At 44.3% G+C, this 17,648-nt stretch overlaps 1 protein-coding gene across 4 annotated transcripts in view; it reads left to right on the top strand.

Annotated features, from left to right (window-relative positions):
• Positions 1–17,648, top strand: part of DLG5 (discs large MAGUK scaffold protein 5) — a 170,109-nt gene that overhangs the window by 93,223 nt on the left and 59,238 nt on the right. For all 4 annotated transcript variants that reach the window (XM_069068328.1, XM_069068326.1, XM_069068327.1 and 1 more), the window contains 4 exons: positions 238–381; positions 1,938–2,121; positions 12,337–12,596; positions 15,006–15,318. In XM_069068328.1, the coding sequence (XP_068924429.1) occupies positions 238–381; positions 1,938–2,121; positions 12,337–12,596; positions 15,006–15,318 (901 nt within the window). The remainder of the gene's footprint in view (positions 1–237; positions 382–1,937; positions 2,122–12,336; positions 12,597–15,005; positions 15,319–17,648) is intronic.

Here is a 17,648-nt window from a genome sequence, read left to right as displayed (position 1 = left end):
CCACTGAACCACTTACCCGTCCTGTGGATAATGCAGGATGCTAACTAACAACGCATTTAGTTGTTGGTTTCTGGTTGTTACAGGGAGAGATGAGAGTGGGATAGAGTTGTTAGGGGAAGGAGATTGGACCTAGATTTGTCAGTCCTGTTTCTCCCTGTTGGCCCAAGGTGGGGTTGAGTACTCCTTGCTTTGTCTTGGTTGTGTTAATTTGGTTGATGTTTTTTTCCCTTCTGGCAGGCCATACCATAAGCTGAACCCTGACTATGAAAGGCTCAAGATTCAGTGCATGAGGGCCATGTCAGACCTGCAGTCCCTCCAGAACCAGCATACCAAGACCCTGAAAAGATGTGAGGAGGTTGCCAAAGAAGCTGACTTTTACCAGTAAGTGTTGTCCAGGTAGATCAGTACTCTGTGACCTCCTTACTGCCAAATATTTTTTTACCTTTTAAAATAAAAAAAAAATTTTTAAATTAACAAAACATTTATTTTTTTCTCAGTTCCTTCAAAGAAAAATAAAACCTAACCCCTATAACAGATGTGCTTAGTAAAGCAAAACAAGTTCCTGAGTTGACCATGCCCCCAAACATTCATCTCGTTCTTCACTTTGCACTCATTACCTTTCTTTCCAGAGGTTAGTAACATCTTCGTCATCTGTCCTCAGTAATCATCGGTGATCCCTCCATTGGACAAAGTTCCTCAGGGTCTTTGAAAGTCGTCTCCTTTCTTTACAGCATTGTTGCTATTATTTCAGTTATTCCCTTGATTTTGCTGACTTTATTCTGCATTGTGTCATATGACTTCCCAGGTCTCTGAAACCATTCATCATTTCCTAAAGCACACAATATTCCATTTATGTACATAAATCATAATTTGTTCAGCCATTGCCCAATTGATGACCACCCCTTAGTTTCCAGTTCCTCACTCCCATAAAAATAGTTGCTTTAAACATTTTTATGCTTATGGATCCCTTTCCACTTTCTTTCATCTTTTTGAGGTATAGGTCTGGTGGTGGTGTCCCTGGGTCAGAGGGCATGGATGCTCACTGTTAAACCCTCCCGTTTTTACTCATGTACTTTTTTGGAGTGCTGGATTTGAAGTCAGAAGTCCACGACTGGATTGTGGTCTTGGCTTATTCACCAGCCATATCTTACCAGGCTTTAGTTTCTTTATCTGTCAAACAGGGATACATACTGCCTACATTTCTCCTAGGCTTGTTTTAGAGTCAAATAAAGTAATAGACGGAGATATACCTTAAGACAAGTTTTAATTAGTTAGCTCTCTAGTTCTAAAGCTGGAATGGATTGTCTAGGCCAACTCTATTATTTGTCAAATGAGGAAACAGAGGCCCAAGACTTGTCCCAAGATAATTTGATAGTAATAGGCAGAATAGGGATCTGAACTCAGGTCCCCTGACATATGCTTAAATATTCCAAGCTCTCCACTATACTGTTAGGGCATTTATTGAGCTCTTGGATATTCCTCAGAGCCCATTGCTGCACTCCCTTTTTGGAGAAAGGGAAACTGAGAGATTTCCCTTCTAGGAGTTTGACCACATTTCCCCTTCCTCTCAGTACCCATCTGGTATCCTGTTGTATCAGCCCAGCACTCAGGTCTTAAAGGTTATAGTTTCTGGCAGGTTGAGGCTCTTTCTTTGTCATCTAGCTGATAGACTTTGTTTTTAGATAGTGTCTCTAAGCTGGAAGGTCTTTGCTTCTCCTGTCCTGTGGATTTGATAGGTTTTAGGTGCCTAGCTCTTTTCTTCTGTGTGCCTAGCTCAGTTCTGGCCACCTGACTTCGGCCTGTCTCTTGGAAGCCTCCATCTCAGTTAGCCTATCTTTGCTCCCACCTATGCAGGGATTGCTGATGGGGGCCTGTAGGGTGATGGGTCTTGCAGGGTTCAAGGTGTCCTGTGGCTCAACGTGAGGCTTTGTTTCTAGCACTCTCCACAACCGACTCCTGAGTGACCAGGCACAGCTGAAAGAGGACGTGGACACGCTGAGGCGGGAGAATGGACAGCTGCTCCGTGAGCGGAACCACCTACAGCAGTCGTGTGAAGACATGAAACGGCTCCGAGAGGAGGACCAGAAGGAGATCACTGATCTCCGGGCCCAACAGCAGCAGGTAGTGGCGGTGTGGGAGGTGGTGAGGAGGTCAGGGAAGTCCTGGGGAAGAGTGGGTGGGCCTTCCACCCTGCCTGCCTCCCAGACTTAGTCTGGGCATCAGATGATGAGAGCTGTCAGAATGCTTTGGCAAAGTTCAAAGCATGTCTGCTCTGTTTTGTGGGATTGTCATTAGGGGTCCATCTCTGATCTCAGCAGCTGGGATCATGGTGACTTAAAGGTGGGAGTAGCCGATGTGAAATCCTTGGGGTCTGGGTTTGAAGCCTGGTTGCTTGATGTAGTGGAGGAGGCCTGAGAATCCAGAGGTCTGGAGATGTGCCCCTATTGGTTCTGTCACAGGATCTCCTTGTGACCTTCAGTGGAACATTATGGCTTCAGCTTCCTCCTGAAAGGAGGGGCTTGGTCCAGACCACAGGTTCTTAACCTTTTTGTGTCCTAGACTCCTGTGGCCATCTGGGGAAGCCTTTTCAGATTAATATTTTTAAGAGCATAGAACAGTAAGGTTACAAAGGGAACCAATCACATTGATGTAAATTCAGACTCCCCTCCCCCCAAAGTGTGATGATTAAAAAGTTTTGAGAGACATAGTTTCTGTGTAATTCAGTCATTTTATTAGTAAGGCAGTCATATTATTAATAAAAGAATGGTCATTTGATCATCTCTGTTAAGAGACCAAAGACATTCATGGTGGTGGGCTTATAGTTTATGTATCCTTGGAAGAGTAGATTTTCAGTGAGGGACTGCGAGATTGACATCCTGTCACCCTTGGAGTGAGAGCCTTATCTCTATACCCAGACCACCCCCAACCTTGGGCAATCTATTCAAAGAATGTATGCCCCAGCCAAGCCTGAGCAGAACACAATGGCTACTCCACCAGGGTGGGGTCTGGAACAAGGTTAGTCCAATCTCATTATCAGCAGTGTCCTTCCAGAGACTGAACTTTTAAAAATCAGGACTTTTAGAAGGAGAGAACTCTGGATCTCTCCAAATTATTGGTTACTAATAATAATTTCTCACGAATTTATCCACAGATAGTTGTTAACTTGGTCCAGTTAAGAATCTAGGTGATCTCCAAGGCTCCTTCTGACTATATGAATTCTGTCTGTTCAGGGAAACTTCACTTCTCTCTGCCTCACTGGCAGTACTATTCAGATCGTACTATCATGTAGAGGAGGCATCCTGTGTTGGTGAAGGTGCTAGCCGCCCAGTCCTGGTTTTGATGCTTGTCTCTCTCTCTTTTTTTTTTTTTAAAGCAATCGGGGTTAAGTAACTTGCTCAAGGTTACAGGGCCAGTTATTTCTGGGTATGGTGCTGAGTATCTGAGCCCGGATTTGATCCAGGTCATCCCAACACTGGAGCCGGTGCTCTTACTTGCTGAGCCACCTGGCTGCCCCTGCTTGTCTCTCTTTTCAGACATTCTCATGAGCAAGTTCTCCACAATAGCACAGTGGGTTGGCCATAATGGTGCCAGTGGGCCCTGATTTAAGCCAACTCGATGTGGGAAAAATCTCAACTTACCAGAGCACTTATTTATACACATTATTAAAAAAAAAAATTCCATTGCTTCTTTCTTTCTTTCTTTCTTCCTTCCTTCCTTCCTTCCTTCCTTCCTTCCTTCCTTCCTTCCTTCCTTCCTTCCTTCCTTCCTTCCTTCCTTCCTTCCTTCCTTCCTTCCTTCCTTCCTTCCTTCCTCCCTTCCTTCCTTTCTCACCATTCTCCCGTCCCCTCCCCTCCCCTCCCCTCTCCTCTCTCTTTCTTGGCTCGCCTTCCCTATTTTGTTCAGGTTGAAGTGCAGTGATCACTCATGGCCTAAACCCATGGCTGATCAGCAGAGAAATTTTAACCTTGCTTCTGACCTGGCCTGCCTCTCCCTTCCTTTGGCAGCCTGGTTTCTCACCATCTTGATGCCATACCTAATGTACGCACTCTGTTTACTTTATCTGTACTACAATTTAGAACTGCTGAATGCAAGTGGCCTACCAACTTCAGCCTCCCCTAGGAGAAGGGGTGACAGTTGTATGTCACCATACTTGGCTGCCTGTTTTCTTTAAATAAGAGCCCCTGTTTCTCTATTTAAAATAAGATCAGACGCACAGGAAAAAAAAAATTGCACGTGGCAAAATCCTAGAACCTTAGCATGAGGAAGAGATCTTGGAGGCTGTCTAGGCTAACATTATTCCTGAATAGGAATCTCCGCTATCAGACCCTGTTAGGTACAAGAGACCTGGCAAGTGTTCATCCAGCCTTTGCTTGTAGACCCCATGGGGGGCAGGGTGCAAGTTGGGGAGGAAGCCTGGACCTCCTGACTGTCCAGTCTTTTGGATTTCTTCATGGGAAGAAGGCAAACTCAGAAGCCATGTGATTTAGCTCATACCTGATGAATTCTCTCAATGATAGTCATTCAGACCTCATCTTTTGTGTAGCCTTCATTATGCTGGTTTTGTTCCCATTTTATAGTTGAAGTAACAGGTGTGCACCCAGATGCTTATAGCCACCCAGTGGGCCAGCATGATTTCAAATTAGACCTCTTGACCCTGGAGTTTCTAAGGTTGTTAGTGGCGATATAGACTCTCAAGAAGGCGTTTGCCTAGAAGAAATCAAATGAACCCCTTAACTGTTCTCCAAGGACTTTTTCCTGAGGTGTCATGGGGGCACAACTCAAATGTGCTGCTTCTAGGTCTAGCTTTACATTTTCTGATCTTTGAGGGAGAAGAAAGAATGAGGAAGGTAAGAGCTGGAGGGCAGTAAGAATGATACAGTGTAAATGTGATATAGTGCAGGGATAACATGTTAGAAACCTGAGTTCTAGTTTTGTTTGTACAATTTGCTGATTGGGGCCATAATTTTCCCCATTTGTGGTAGAGGGCTGTACATTTAGGGCTGGAGGGGACCTTAGAAAGTCATCTACTTTGTAGTTATTTTGCAGATCAAGTTTGTAGAGAAATTAAATGGCTTGCCTGCGGTCATAGGTGGCTTAGTGGATAGAGCACTGGGCCTGGAGTCAGGAAGGCCCGAGTTCAAATCAGACACTTACCAGCCGTGTGACTTTGTTTTCTTTTCTGTAAAATCAGCTGGAGAAGGAAATGGCAAACTACTCTGGTGTCTCTGCCAAGAAAACCCCAAATGGGGTCGTGAAGAGTCAGACAAAACTGAAATGACTGAACAAAATACAAGTGTGAAGTGGAAGAGTTTAGATTTGAACAAAGGTCCCCTGGCTCTGAATGCGAGACTCTCTGCTGTTACGAAACCTTTCCTGAAACACCCCCTTAATTCTAGCGCCTTCTCTCTGTTGATTATCACCAATTTATCCTGTTTGTAGCTTGTTTGTACATAGCTGTTGGCATCTTGTTTTCCCCCATTAAATTGGAAGTTCCTTGAGGGCAGGCATTGTTCTTTGCCTTTTTTTTGGTATGCTCTGTGCTTTGCATAGTCATAAGCACTTAAATGTTTACTAACTGATTGATTGAATATTATAAATCAGCAAACTGAGACTCAGAGAAATAGGTGCCCATGGGCACACAGCTCAGAACTATCATAGGCAAAACTCATAACTGTCTCAGGCCTTCTGAATCTAAGCCCAGCAGTCCATCCCACTGCCTCTTCAGATGCAGCTATTTGCCTGACCTAGCATTTATGGGAGAACATGGAGAACTGCAGAGGATAGGATGACCCACATCAGTGAGATTCCAGATCTCCCGCAGTCAGTCAGCGAACTGTTCTTTAGCACCTACTGTGTGCCAGACATTGTGCCTGCGGATACAAAGGCAGCTCTCACCAGAGCTGGGCCCTCTTCTCCCTACCAGCCCTTTCATGGGAATATCGTCATTGTTCACTTTACAGGGTTGTTGTGAGGAGGTCAGAGGATCTAGAGCTGGGAGGGGATACTTGGAAACCATGTTGACCAACCGCTTGATTTTCATAGTTGTTGCTGTTAAGACCTTTTTCAGTCCCGTCTGACTCTCTGTGACCCCATTTGGAGTTTTCTTGGTGAAGATACTGGAGTGGTTGGCCATTTCCTTCACCAGCTCATTTTACAGACGAGGAAATTGAGGCCAACAGGGTGAAGTGCTTTATCTACTCCTAGTAAGTAGGCTGGATTTGAACTCATGAGGATGAGTCTTTCTGATTCCAGAGCTAGTCTCTGTGCATGATGGTACCACTTAGCTGCCCCCACTTCATTTTGGTAGAAGCCCAGGGAAGTTAAGGGATATGCCTCACATCTATTACACAGTAATACACAAAGATTGGTTTCAGTCCAGGTTGTCGTTCGTCCTTGGACTCCAGAGCCTGTGTTCTTTTCACTGTACCAGTCTGCTTCCTTAGACTGAATGATGGAAAATGGAAGAACCCTTCAGAATGTGTGGCCTGCTCTACTCTGAGGCACTGAGAAGTGGGCTGTGTGCAGACCTTGGTGGACCACCTATGTGTGGGATTTTCACCCGGACTGGCAACGAACTAATATACTTTGACTTCTGAGACAATCCTATTTTTCCTCTTGAATATTCCCTGAAGTCTCTAGGTCAGGATCTTTAGCCCCAAACTCAGCACTGAGTGGTTAAATGCTAACAACCCCTTTTCATTGATTTAGAACTGAAAGGGGCCTCTGAGATCATTTAATCCATTGCTCCCATTTTATAGATGAAGCAGCCGAGACCCAGCAAGGCGAAGAAGGGATTCCTCTCCTTCAGCCCTTCTCTTAAGCCTGTTTGGGGTACCTAACTATTTCTCATTCTTTTTTCCCACAACCTACCCTACTCATTCCCCCCAACCCTTCTGACTTTGAGTTTCTTGGCCATTTTCCAAGTAATCCTTATTCTGCTCTGAGCCTGCAACATGACTTTTTTTTCTCTTAAATCACCCTTCACCCCTACCCCCTCTTTGAATGAGGCAGGCTCTCTGAATCTTTGACAGTCTTGAAATTATATTCATATTAAATCTATCTTTAAAAACTGCCCTTCTCAAGGTATAAAGGTAGATCTTGGTAGCCTCTCTTTGGAGACTGATGCAGCTTTTTATTGAGGGTGAGGGGGTGGTGGTGTGGGTAAATCCAGGCTGTTTTACAAGTAGAAATTATGCTCGGCTTCACAGAAAACCTGAGGACTCTTTCTGCCACCTGACCTCCCTACCCAGTTCCTTGTCCCCATCCTCTTTTTCTATTAAGAGACACTTAAAGGTTATGGGGGGTGGGGAGGAGAAGAAAGGTTGGTGCTTGAATAAACTTTGGCTATTTAGGTTCCCAGAGTCTATTCAGATAGAACAAAGCCATGTGGTGATTAATGCCCTTAAAATTTCCAAGAAAAGGAGAGCTTAGCCGAGGTGAAAGAATAGACGTTTCTGGATTGTGCAGAACAAAATGCTTTCTCATTGAAGGTTTTCTCCTCTGCTGTCCGGCCCCTGTGGGGGTGGTGGGGTTCCTGCATTATGGGCGCTCCAAAGGAGCTTGGTGGAACAGGTAATTGGCCCTCCTTGTCTAACTGTGCTAGAAGGTGTCAGTGGCTCCCTCCTCCAAGGACCTTGGCCAGGCTGGTTCCTTGACAAGGCCCACAGGGGAAAGGTCAGCCTGGTTCCACAAGGGTGGTTTTGTTGCCTGGATCCTCCCATGGCTTGTAAACTCCAAGAGGCCCTGGCTGGCGAAAGGGGGCTGTTTGCCTTGCATGTTTGCGAGAGGGATTTACCCATCTCTCCTGCCGGCCAGATGATTTATGGTTTAGAGGAAATGTCGCTGCACTGGGTGTGACGGTTGAAGGGATTTGATTTCATGTCTGAAAAGCCAAACCAGTGGCCTGTCCATTTTCCCAGATTTTCAGCTAAGTTGTTCTATCTTATGAGGATGTCAGGGGTGATTTCCATCTCTTCCTTGTTGGATTTTGCTGATTTCATTCCTGTGAGATCTGGGGCTAGCCTTGGATTCCCAAAGGAGAAATTCTCCAGTGACCTGGACATTATAGTGAGAACTCTGACACATCTCCTAGGATATAGACAGCTTTACCGTCCTTGCCTTTGCCCTGTCCTTCAGTTTCCGTTTTCTAAAAATGCAAAAATTCATAGAATCATAGATCTTGAAAAGAAAAGGACCATAGCACTCCCTTGTCCAGTCCCTTAATTTCACAGGTGTGGAAACCAAGGCCCAGAGATGTGAAGTCCAGGGTCATACAGATGGTAAATGGGATTTGAAACTAGCTCCTTTGATTCCAGAACTGATTTTTTTCTGTTTATTTCACAGGGGACCAGTCCGCTAGAATCTAAACTTACTGGGGCATTTTTGTCTTTGTATCTTGAGTACCTACCACATTGTGTGATACCTAGTAGGCATCTAATCGATGCTTGTTGAATTGAATTGGTTTGAATTCCCTAGGAGTAGGGATAAGGAAGGGCTAGCTCCCTCTCAGATTCCCTTTTCACCCCATTCAGGTCGATGAGAAGCTAAATGAACTGACTGAGGTTTATTTCCCTTAGCTTGGGACTTTCCCTTTGACTCACAAGAGGTTGCAATCAAATACTGGGGGAATTTCATTTCTTCAGAGTGCTATGGTACTCATCTCTTAGGATGGCCATTCCCTTTGGACCATGGAGGCTGGCCAAATTGAAAACCTTTTCAGATACCACCTTGAACTTCACCAGTGGGTTTATGATACATTGAGTTCTTGGCTTATTTGCTGATAAAACTAGGCTAAATAACCACGCTGAAACAGAGGGCCTTTCTGAGGGCATGTTCAATTTCTCCCTTTTAGTCCATCCTGTTCTTTGTCACAAGACTTGCTTGGTCTGCCATCTGGGCTGTTTATTTCATCCTGGACTTGATATCTCCGAGTAGCCAGGTTTATCAACAAGCAAGTATTGTTGGTGGATGTTGTATTTCCCTTTCTATATAAAAGGAGAGAAAATTCACGATCTCTTTTGGCTCTTTTGAGTAGACTTCAACCTGTGCTCCCAGTGATCTCCTTTCTACTTTGAGAATATGTCATTTCCTTTGGAGAATTGAACTCTTGGGGCTGAAGCTGAGAAAATGATTTTTTGGTTTATATAAGGGCTTTTTCTTTAAACTATATAACTTGTGAAATGGAACAAATTCTGAGTCAGAGGACTTGGGTTTGAATCTTGTCTCTGCCACTTAACACCTGTGAAAAATAGGGCAAATCACTTTGGATCACATACGTAGAGAGATAAATGGAAACTTGGCTCTAGGCCAGCACCATCATTTTTTCTGATAAGGATGTGAAGAGACTTGCCCACAAGAAAGTAAACACAGCCAAGCTTCAGACTTAGGGGTTTGACCCCACATTTGGCTCTTTTAGGGCATTTGCAGACTTCAGTTTCCTTATCTGCAAAATGAAGAGTTTTGGTTTAGCTGACCCCTACAATCCTCGAAGCACCAATTCTATCGCCTTCTATCGCCTTATAATTTCTCAATAAGTTTTGAAAATATTATATCTGTTTGGGTGTAAGGATATCTGAATACTAGAGGATCCTCACATGGTCCTACCCACAGCTGCCACCTTGTGGGCACCAATAGAATGACAACTGCTTTTCTCTCTGGTGCAATAAAGCATCGTTGATTAAAACTACAAGGACTTGGGATTTGCAAGATTAATTCAAATGTGGTGTAAGGGATTCTTACTTAATAAGCTATAAGAAAATTTCTTCCTCTATGAATTTTCATAGCTTAAGAGATGGAATGAAATGAAACAGCATTTTGCTTTGTGTCAGGCATTGGGAATTCACATATAAATAAGCAAGATAGTCTCTGCCTTTAAAGAGTGTATATTCTAATAGGGAAACACAGAATGTAGGGGGGCAAGAGTTGGAAGGGGGGCCATGACAGAGGAGGAGTGTGTCATGTGGTGGGCCTCAGACCAAGCTCACTCATAAGAGTCCAGGTTTCAGAGATCAGGGTCTGAATTCTGGTCCGATGGGGAGTCTGGAATGGAGGTGGTATGCTTATCTAATCCAAGCACTTGCAGATGAGAGAACGGAGACCCAGGGGGTGAGGGCTGGCTTCCCTAAGATCCCTCAGTTATCAGCTGAGCTCTTCCAGCACCAAATCTTGAACTCAAATCCTCTGACTTCAAGTCTTCTTATTCCTATGATGCTGCCTTTCTTCTCCTATGAGAAAAAGCAATCAAATTTAGATGTAGAAAAGTTTATAAACTGAGGCAGGGAATTGTAATGACCAAAGCCTAGGCTTCAGAATAATAACAATGATAAATTATAATAGCTAGCACTGGGCTTGGTGCTTTACAATTAATTTCTCATTTGATCCTCCCAACAACCCTGGGAGGTAGATTCTTTTATTATTCTGGTTTTATACTTGGGAAAACTAAGGCAGGCAGAGGTTGGGGTCACATAGCTAGTAAGTGTCTGAGGCTGAATTTGAACTCCTGACTGCAGATCCCCCCACTATGTGTACTATGGCACCACCTATCTGCCTGGGGTAGGTGGGTGGGACACAAAAACCTCCTTGAATAGCCAAAATATTTCAGTATCCATGCATTAAATTCGAGTTTTTGAATCATAGGACAGCCTGCAGGACAGCTTGTATGTAGCCCAAGTGATTCTTGGTTTATATATAGAATTAGCTTGGTTTTCTAGTTTTCTAGCCCACAGTTATTAGAAGTATGGCGAGGAGGTAGGAGCCCATGAGATCTGACTCAAAAGCCTTAGCAGCAGGGGGTTATGTTATTTATCCTGGGGAGAAAAGTCCCACATACCACAAGAGCAATGAGGGCTGCAATACTCAGACCTTCAGTAATTCTGTTGTTTATAGTAGATTCCTTCAGAAAAGGTTAAAATCAGATCCCCCATAGCCTGCTTAAGAGGACAGGGAATGTTGTGATACATTTTAGATAGATTCTATCCAAATTTGTTAAAATGTTTTGGGACGTAGGGGTGTAAGCTTAAATTATTTGGGGAATTCATCTATGTACAATAACTTAGGTGTTTATACAGGGCTTTATGGTTTGCACAGTATTTTACATATATTATTTGATGCTTTCAAAAATCTTATGAGGTAAGAAGACACAGGTATGATGGCTAGAGTGCTAGACTTGGAATTAGGAAGATCTGAGTTCAAATTTTGCCTCAGACATTTCCTAGCTATATGACCCTGGGTTAGCCACTTAACCTTTATCTGCCTCAGTTTCCTTTACCTCATAATGAGAATAATAGCATTTATCTTACTAGGTTGTTGAGAGCATGCTAGCTATTAAGCTATATGTTTACATATAGCTTATATATTTACACAAATTAACATACATATACATATGTGTGTACATATATGTGTCTATCTATCCATATAAAACAAGCAACAAGCATTTATTAAATACCTAATGTGCAGAATACTGTGTCAATCCTTGGGGATACAAGTGCATAGAATGAAATTATTCCTATTCTTAAGAGCTTCTATTCTAACAGGAGAGAATAGTATATCTGTAAGTATGTACAGACTGATCTTAAAGTGAATAAATGCAAATAGGTAGAAAATAGTGAAATACTCTAGTTAGGTGGTTTAGGTGGTTGGGGAGGGAAGCTACTATTAGCCTTTGGGGGAATCAGAAAAAGGCTTGGAGTAGAAAGAAGGGAATTCTCTGAGATCTAGGTGAGGAGGCACTGGATTCCAGGCATGGTACATGCCAAACAGGAAGGCGCAGTGTGAACCCAGGTTTTCTTTACTTGAATTTCTACCGCTGAGCCATGTTCCTTCCCTACCTCATTCTTTGATGATTCTGGATACTTAAGTTGTTCCATATCACTTGTACTTGGAAGTAATAATAGGGTTTAAAAATTCTGTAATTTATACTTTAAAAAATTCATGCTCTGGCCTTCCTTCTAGTTATTTTCAAATTAGTGAGGTTGAAGTATTCTTCTGGGCGATCTCAATGAGTCACATTAATCCCTGGGATGATTTCATGGGGTGTAATAATGTTCAGATAACCCAAAGGCCTCTATAAATTAGCTGAATCCTGGTGACTTTAGAGCTCTAGCCCACCCCCTCCTGCGATAGGTGAGAAAGCAGAGGGCCTTTGTTTTCCTGCCTACCAGAAGCACTGGTTTCTCTCTTGAATGCCAAGTTGAGGTTTCTATTGAATTACACTTTTGCCTTCTTGAGGGCAGGGGAGGCTCCCTTGCAAGCTCTCCTGTCTCACACCTAGGAGAGAGGTACGAAGCCTTTCCCTTTTCGTCCCAGAGCCTTTGGTAATTGAGTCACTTTTAATTTTAGGTTTTGAAGGAGAACGGATCATCGGAGATCCTTAACACTCTGTATGACACTGCCATGGGGAAGTTGGAGGGGCTGAAGAAAGACTATGATGGACTGAGAAAGCGGTATAATGAGAAGGTCGCCAACCACAACACTGACCTGAGTCGGCTGGAGCAGATGGAGGAGGAGAACAGGCGGCTGCAGAAACAGACAGACACATTGGTGAAACAGAGAGACACATCCATCCACTTCCAGCAACAGTACTCCTTATCCCTAAGGCGGTAGGAGCCAGGGGGTGGCAGGAGGGCCAGAGGGCTGGGGAGCGGGGATCGCAGGGAAATGGGGACTTTGGCTTGTGCCCAGAGCGTCCAGTCTCTGGGAGGGTCCAGCGGAGAGATCCGGCTGGGTGCCATAGACCGGTGCAGGCATGGGATTACTGATTTGCAAAGATGATCCTGGCTCCCACCCCACATCCCCCTGAAGCCAATAGGAATGTGATCCCATATCATCTTCATGCCATCCTTAAGAAGAAGGGCGGGGAAGGGATTTTTTGGTTTCCATTTTCATGGATGGGGAGAATAAAGCTTAGAGACTTTTGAAGAGTCTTGCTTGAGATGACATAGCTGATGAGTTAGGGGAGTGGGAACTAGAACTCAGCTTTCCCCATTCCTGACCCAGGACTCTTTCCAGTTGACCTGAGAATCAATGGAGGCAATTGGGAGGTGCCCTGGTTAGTCTGAGAGCTGATTCGGTATCTGTAGAGCTGAAAGGCATCTTAGAGGCCATTGAGTCCAATGTCCTTCTTTTTACAGATGAGGAAACGGAGGCCCTCAGAGGTTAAGTGACATGTTCAGTTTCATACAGCTGGTGTAAGTGTTTGAGGCAGGATTTGAACCCAGGTCACTGCTCTATCCATATTACCTTGCTGCTTGATGAAGTTCTCTTGAAGGGATGACAAACCCACAACCATGTGGGCACTTATTTCCTTTGTGGTCCTTTAAATGAAGCTGAAGGGAAAAAAGTGTATCCAGTACGAATCCTATTCATACTGTGATTAAAAAGTAGTAATATGTCCTTTGAGAAGCCTAAATGGTTATTACAGGGGGAAACATGAACAATCTCTAATGAACAGGCAGTAGAAAATAAAAGCATTTTTAATGACCATTTCAAGTATTTGTTTCATGGATTATGAGAGGGTGCAGAGAAAAGAGGCATTGAAGATGTGCAGTGGAGAGAGCCCAGAGTTCCAATGTAGCCTCAGACATTTCCCAGCAGTGTGACCTGGGCAAGTCACTTAACCTCTTATTGCACCCAAGCAACTCTCTAAGACTTCAATTTGCAGAAAACATGCTTATTTTCATTGGTAGAGAGAGGAATTTTGTCACCGGGAGTTTCCTACACAGATATAGTTTCCCATACCCTTCCCCTCCCCCATAAAAGTGACCTTCCAAGCAAATGAGTGAGCTCCTTGTTTTAAGAATGGCTTTCTTTAAGAAGTCAGTCATGTATTCTCCAAATGAGTCTCTTTGCAAACATCTGTTAGCTACTCCCAAAGTTCTATGTTGAATATTGTCCACACTGGCAAAAGCTGTAAGACTTTTTCTCCAGAAACTTGTAATATAAAACCAAAGTGTTAGCCTTGTGAAGGAAAGGCCAGCTCTGCGTGGCTCCTCCTCCTCTTCCTCCTCTTCCTCCTCTTCCTCCTCCTCCTCCTCTCCTCCTCCTCCTCCTCCTTATGGCTTCCGTATCTCTGGCTTAGTATCTGCCAGATATGTATTTAGACATTTCAGGGGGATGAGAGAGCTCAAGATAATGGGAAAAGTCCTCATCTTGGAGTTTAAAAGTTTGGGTTCAAGACCCAGTGTGGCCACTATTTTCTGTGTGACCTTGAACAATGGGAAAGTAGCTTTTCTGAGCCTCCGTTCCCTCTGTCAAATGAGAGTGTAGGGGGCAGCTGGGTGGTGCAGTGAATAGAGCACTGGCCTTGGAGTCAGGAGGACCTGAATTCAAATCTGGTCTTAGACACTTGACACATACTAGCTGTGTCACCTTGGGCAAGTTAGTTAACCCCAATTGTCCTGCCTTCCCCCCTCCAAAAAAAAAATGAGAGTAAAGATTCTCACTCTCTCTGTCATATTGAATGTTTGTTATAAAAATACTTTGTAAAACTGGACGTGCTATATGAATATTCAAGTCTTTGTCACTTCTAGCGCCTTCTGGGCTGATCTGTCTGGGGGAGGAACAGATGGAACTGTCTGTCAGGTTGAGAATGGGTGGTATGACCCTAGGCAAGTCACTTTTCTGACTCTGGGCTTCATTTCCCTTGTTTGTAAAATGAAGAGGTTGGATTAAATGATTCTGAATTTCTTTTTTGCTCCAAAATTTTGTCATCTGGGTGATGGGTAGAGGGAAAAAAGGCCTGGAACTCAGCTCTAGGGTAGAAGAGGGGGTACAGCTTTCTTTTAGCTCCTGGGATTGTCAAAGGACTGAGAAAAATTTCAGTTTCAGGGACATTGACACTCTGTAATTTTTCTGATTAGGGAATAGGGGAAATTTCACTTGAAACTTCATGCTTGGTTATCCATTGGCATTGATTAAAAAAATAAAAGGCAGTGGGATAAGAGACCAGACTGACTATCTCTCCCTGGGCTTGGCCCCATTCATTGCCTTCTTTCCTTTCCTTTCTTTAGGTTTGAGTCAATGCAGCAGGACCTGAACAAGGCAACGGTCCAGAACAAGGAGCTTCAGCGGGAAATGGAGCGCCTGCAGTCAGAGGTGACCCGCTTGAGGGCCATGCAGCTGAAGGCCCTGAAGGACGCGGAAAAGTACAAGGAGGAGCGGGACTCCGTCTTTAACGAGTATCAGCTTATCATGAGTGAACGAGACCAGGTCATCAAGGAGCTGGACAAACTTCAGACAGAGCTGGAGCTGGCAGAATCCAAACTGAAGAGCACCACCTCAGAGAAGAGGGCGGCCAGTGAAGAGATGGAGGCTCTGAGACAGGTAGACCACAGCTTGCTTGGGCTGGCACAGGCTGCCTGTGAGAGTCTGAGGGAGGGAAGCCAGTGCGAAAGGCAAGCCCGGCTGGACAAGGTCTTTGCCAGTCAGGGCTTCAGGGGTTAAATTCTTTGAGTTTCTCCAGCAGATGTTGATCACAAGCATTTTGTTTGGTTTTGTCTGATGATGATGATGATAGCACTTTAAAGTTTGCAAAGCACTTTACAAATAGATTAGATCTTCACAGCAACCCTGGAATGTAGATGTTAAAATTATACCCATTTTATAGATGAGGAAACCAAGGACAGACAGAGATTAAGTGATTTGACCAGGGTCGCACAACTACTAAGTGTCTGACGCTGGACTTCAGGTCTTCCTGACTCATGGTTCTGCCTTCTATCCTCTGTAACCTTGATGCCCAAGAACGGGGGGTTGGGGTGGGGAAGGGTGGTGGTCAGGGGATGGGGAAGAGAATGAGAATTCATGAGGTCAGAGGCAGCAGGATATAATAGTGGGAAGTGTTGGACTGGGGGGACAAGGAGACTTGAGTCCAGATTCTTCTTTAGATGTTGTTAGTCATATGACCACAAGTAAGTTCCTTCACCTCTGAGCCTCAGTTTTTTCATGTATAAAATGGGCACAGTAATCTCTGCAGCATCTACCTGAACTGACCAGGTTGTTGGAAATGTTGGAAGAGATGATTCATGCAAAGTGTTCTGTAAACTCAGTGTCACTTGTCATGATTTCATTCTTGTGAGCCTCACAGTATAGAGTATAGTTGGGAAGGTCCAGACATACTGGTGCATGGCAAGTTTTATGCCAGGATGAATTCAGATGATATTTTAAAGTCCATACTCCATGAATACATGTGCCCCTTAAGGGATGAGCACTTTAGACATTTTGGACTTTTCCTTTAACAGCTAATTCACAGAATCTTAGTCAAAACTGGTGTCATAGCCCTCAATGGGAGATGTTACCAGAAGCTTATCTGCTTCCTGCCTGGTCCTCAGCCTCGTTCTCCTAAGTCCTGCTAAAGTGGGAAGGGAGGAGGTAGAGGAGCACTAAACTTGGAAGCTAAGCTTTGGCCGCTGGAGTGTAGAGCCTTCCAAGGCAGGGTGACCTGGGTGTGCTCCATGGTTGCCCATAGTAACCACTGCCTTGAACATCAGGCCTCTGGACATGGATTCTGGCTTCTTTCTCCCTTCCATGAAGCAAGTTTCGACTTTTCCCAACTGAGGCTGTACCATTCGATTTCTTTCTCTATAGAAATGTTTAATATTGATGGGAGAAGAAACAGGAGGAAAGGGGATGGAAGGATGATTATATGGTGCATTTTTCCCATTGCAGTTGACTTATTAGTCTCTCACAGGCCACTTTCATGTGTCATGAATCTGGCTATCCACCATGTGCAGAAGTGACTATGACCTACCATACACAGATCTGCTATGTCTCACATTACCTTAAGGGCTTGCCCATTTCATGGTCTTCCAGTATTCTCGAGTGAGTGGCAGGTTGTTTTTTTTCCTTGTCCAAACTGTTCTGTGCCCATGTGTCTCACTCTTCTGTCAGTCTGTGTGTGTGTGTGTGTGTGTGTGTGTGTGTGTGTGTGTTAGTCTCTGGTGGTGGGTAGGGGGGTGGGTGATCTGTGTTGTGAATTGCATGAAGTGAAACCAGTATCAAACCAAATGCCCATCCCATATGAGAAATCATTGACATATATGGCCACCATGGGGTATCCTAATAATTAAGTTTCTAATACAGTCTCTGAAAGGTGCACAGGGGAATGGATTTACCCATTAGGGAGTATCCTACATTAGCCCTTAAGGTGAGGTCAGATCCTTCCCAACCTTGGGTGATATGTGCAGAGGGCGTGGTATCTGGGTCTGATTTCTGGGAGCTGTGCCTTTTAGCAGCCTAGGGACATGCACAGCTCTGTCTCATTCTCTGATCATGTGCCTCATAGTTTTCTTTGACCATGTTGTTAGGGGACAAGGGGCAGGAGTTAGAATAAGAAGCATAGGTTTACACAGCTTGACCTCACTCAAAATCAAACCATTTTCGAGCTTAGCTAGCACCTTGGATTCCGGGTTAATAACTTCCTTAAGTCTCATCAGGGTGAGGAAAAATTCCCTTTCTTGTGTCTAATTTCTCCTTCCCAAAACCTACCTCTCAGGGAGGGGATAGGATAGTTGCCTTTTTTCTCCCAGTTTCCCCTCTATTACAAGAGCTATGCCAAGGTCACAGCTGGGCTTCGAAAAATGCACTTGGAGGCTGTTGGAGCAATCAGCAGATCCTTTTCCTAACCTTAATTCATGCCTCTTGGAAGCAGGTCTTTG

The sequence above is a fragment of the Petaurus breviceps genome, unplaced genomic scaffold (assembly GCF_028583685.1).
Source record: "Petaurus breviceps papuanus isolate PSGF00001 unplaced genomic scaffold, PetGlider_PUasm1.0 90762, whole genome shotgun sequence".
Classification (NCBI taxonomy): Eukaryota; Metazoa; Chordata; class Mammalia; order Diprotodontia; family Petauridae; genus Petaurus; species Petaurus breviceps.
This window is presented reverse-complemented; position numbering and strand designations above follow the sequence as displayed.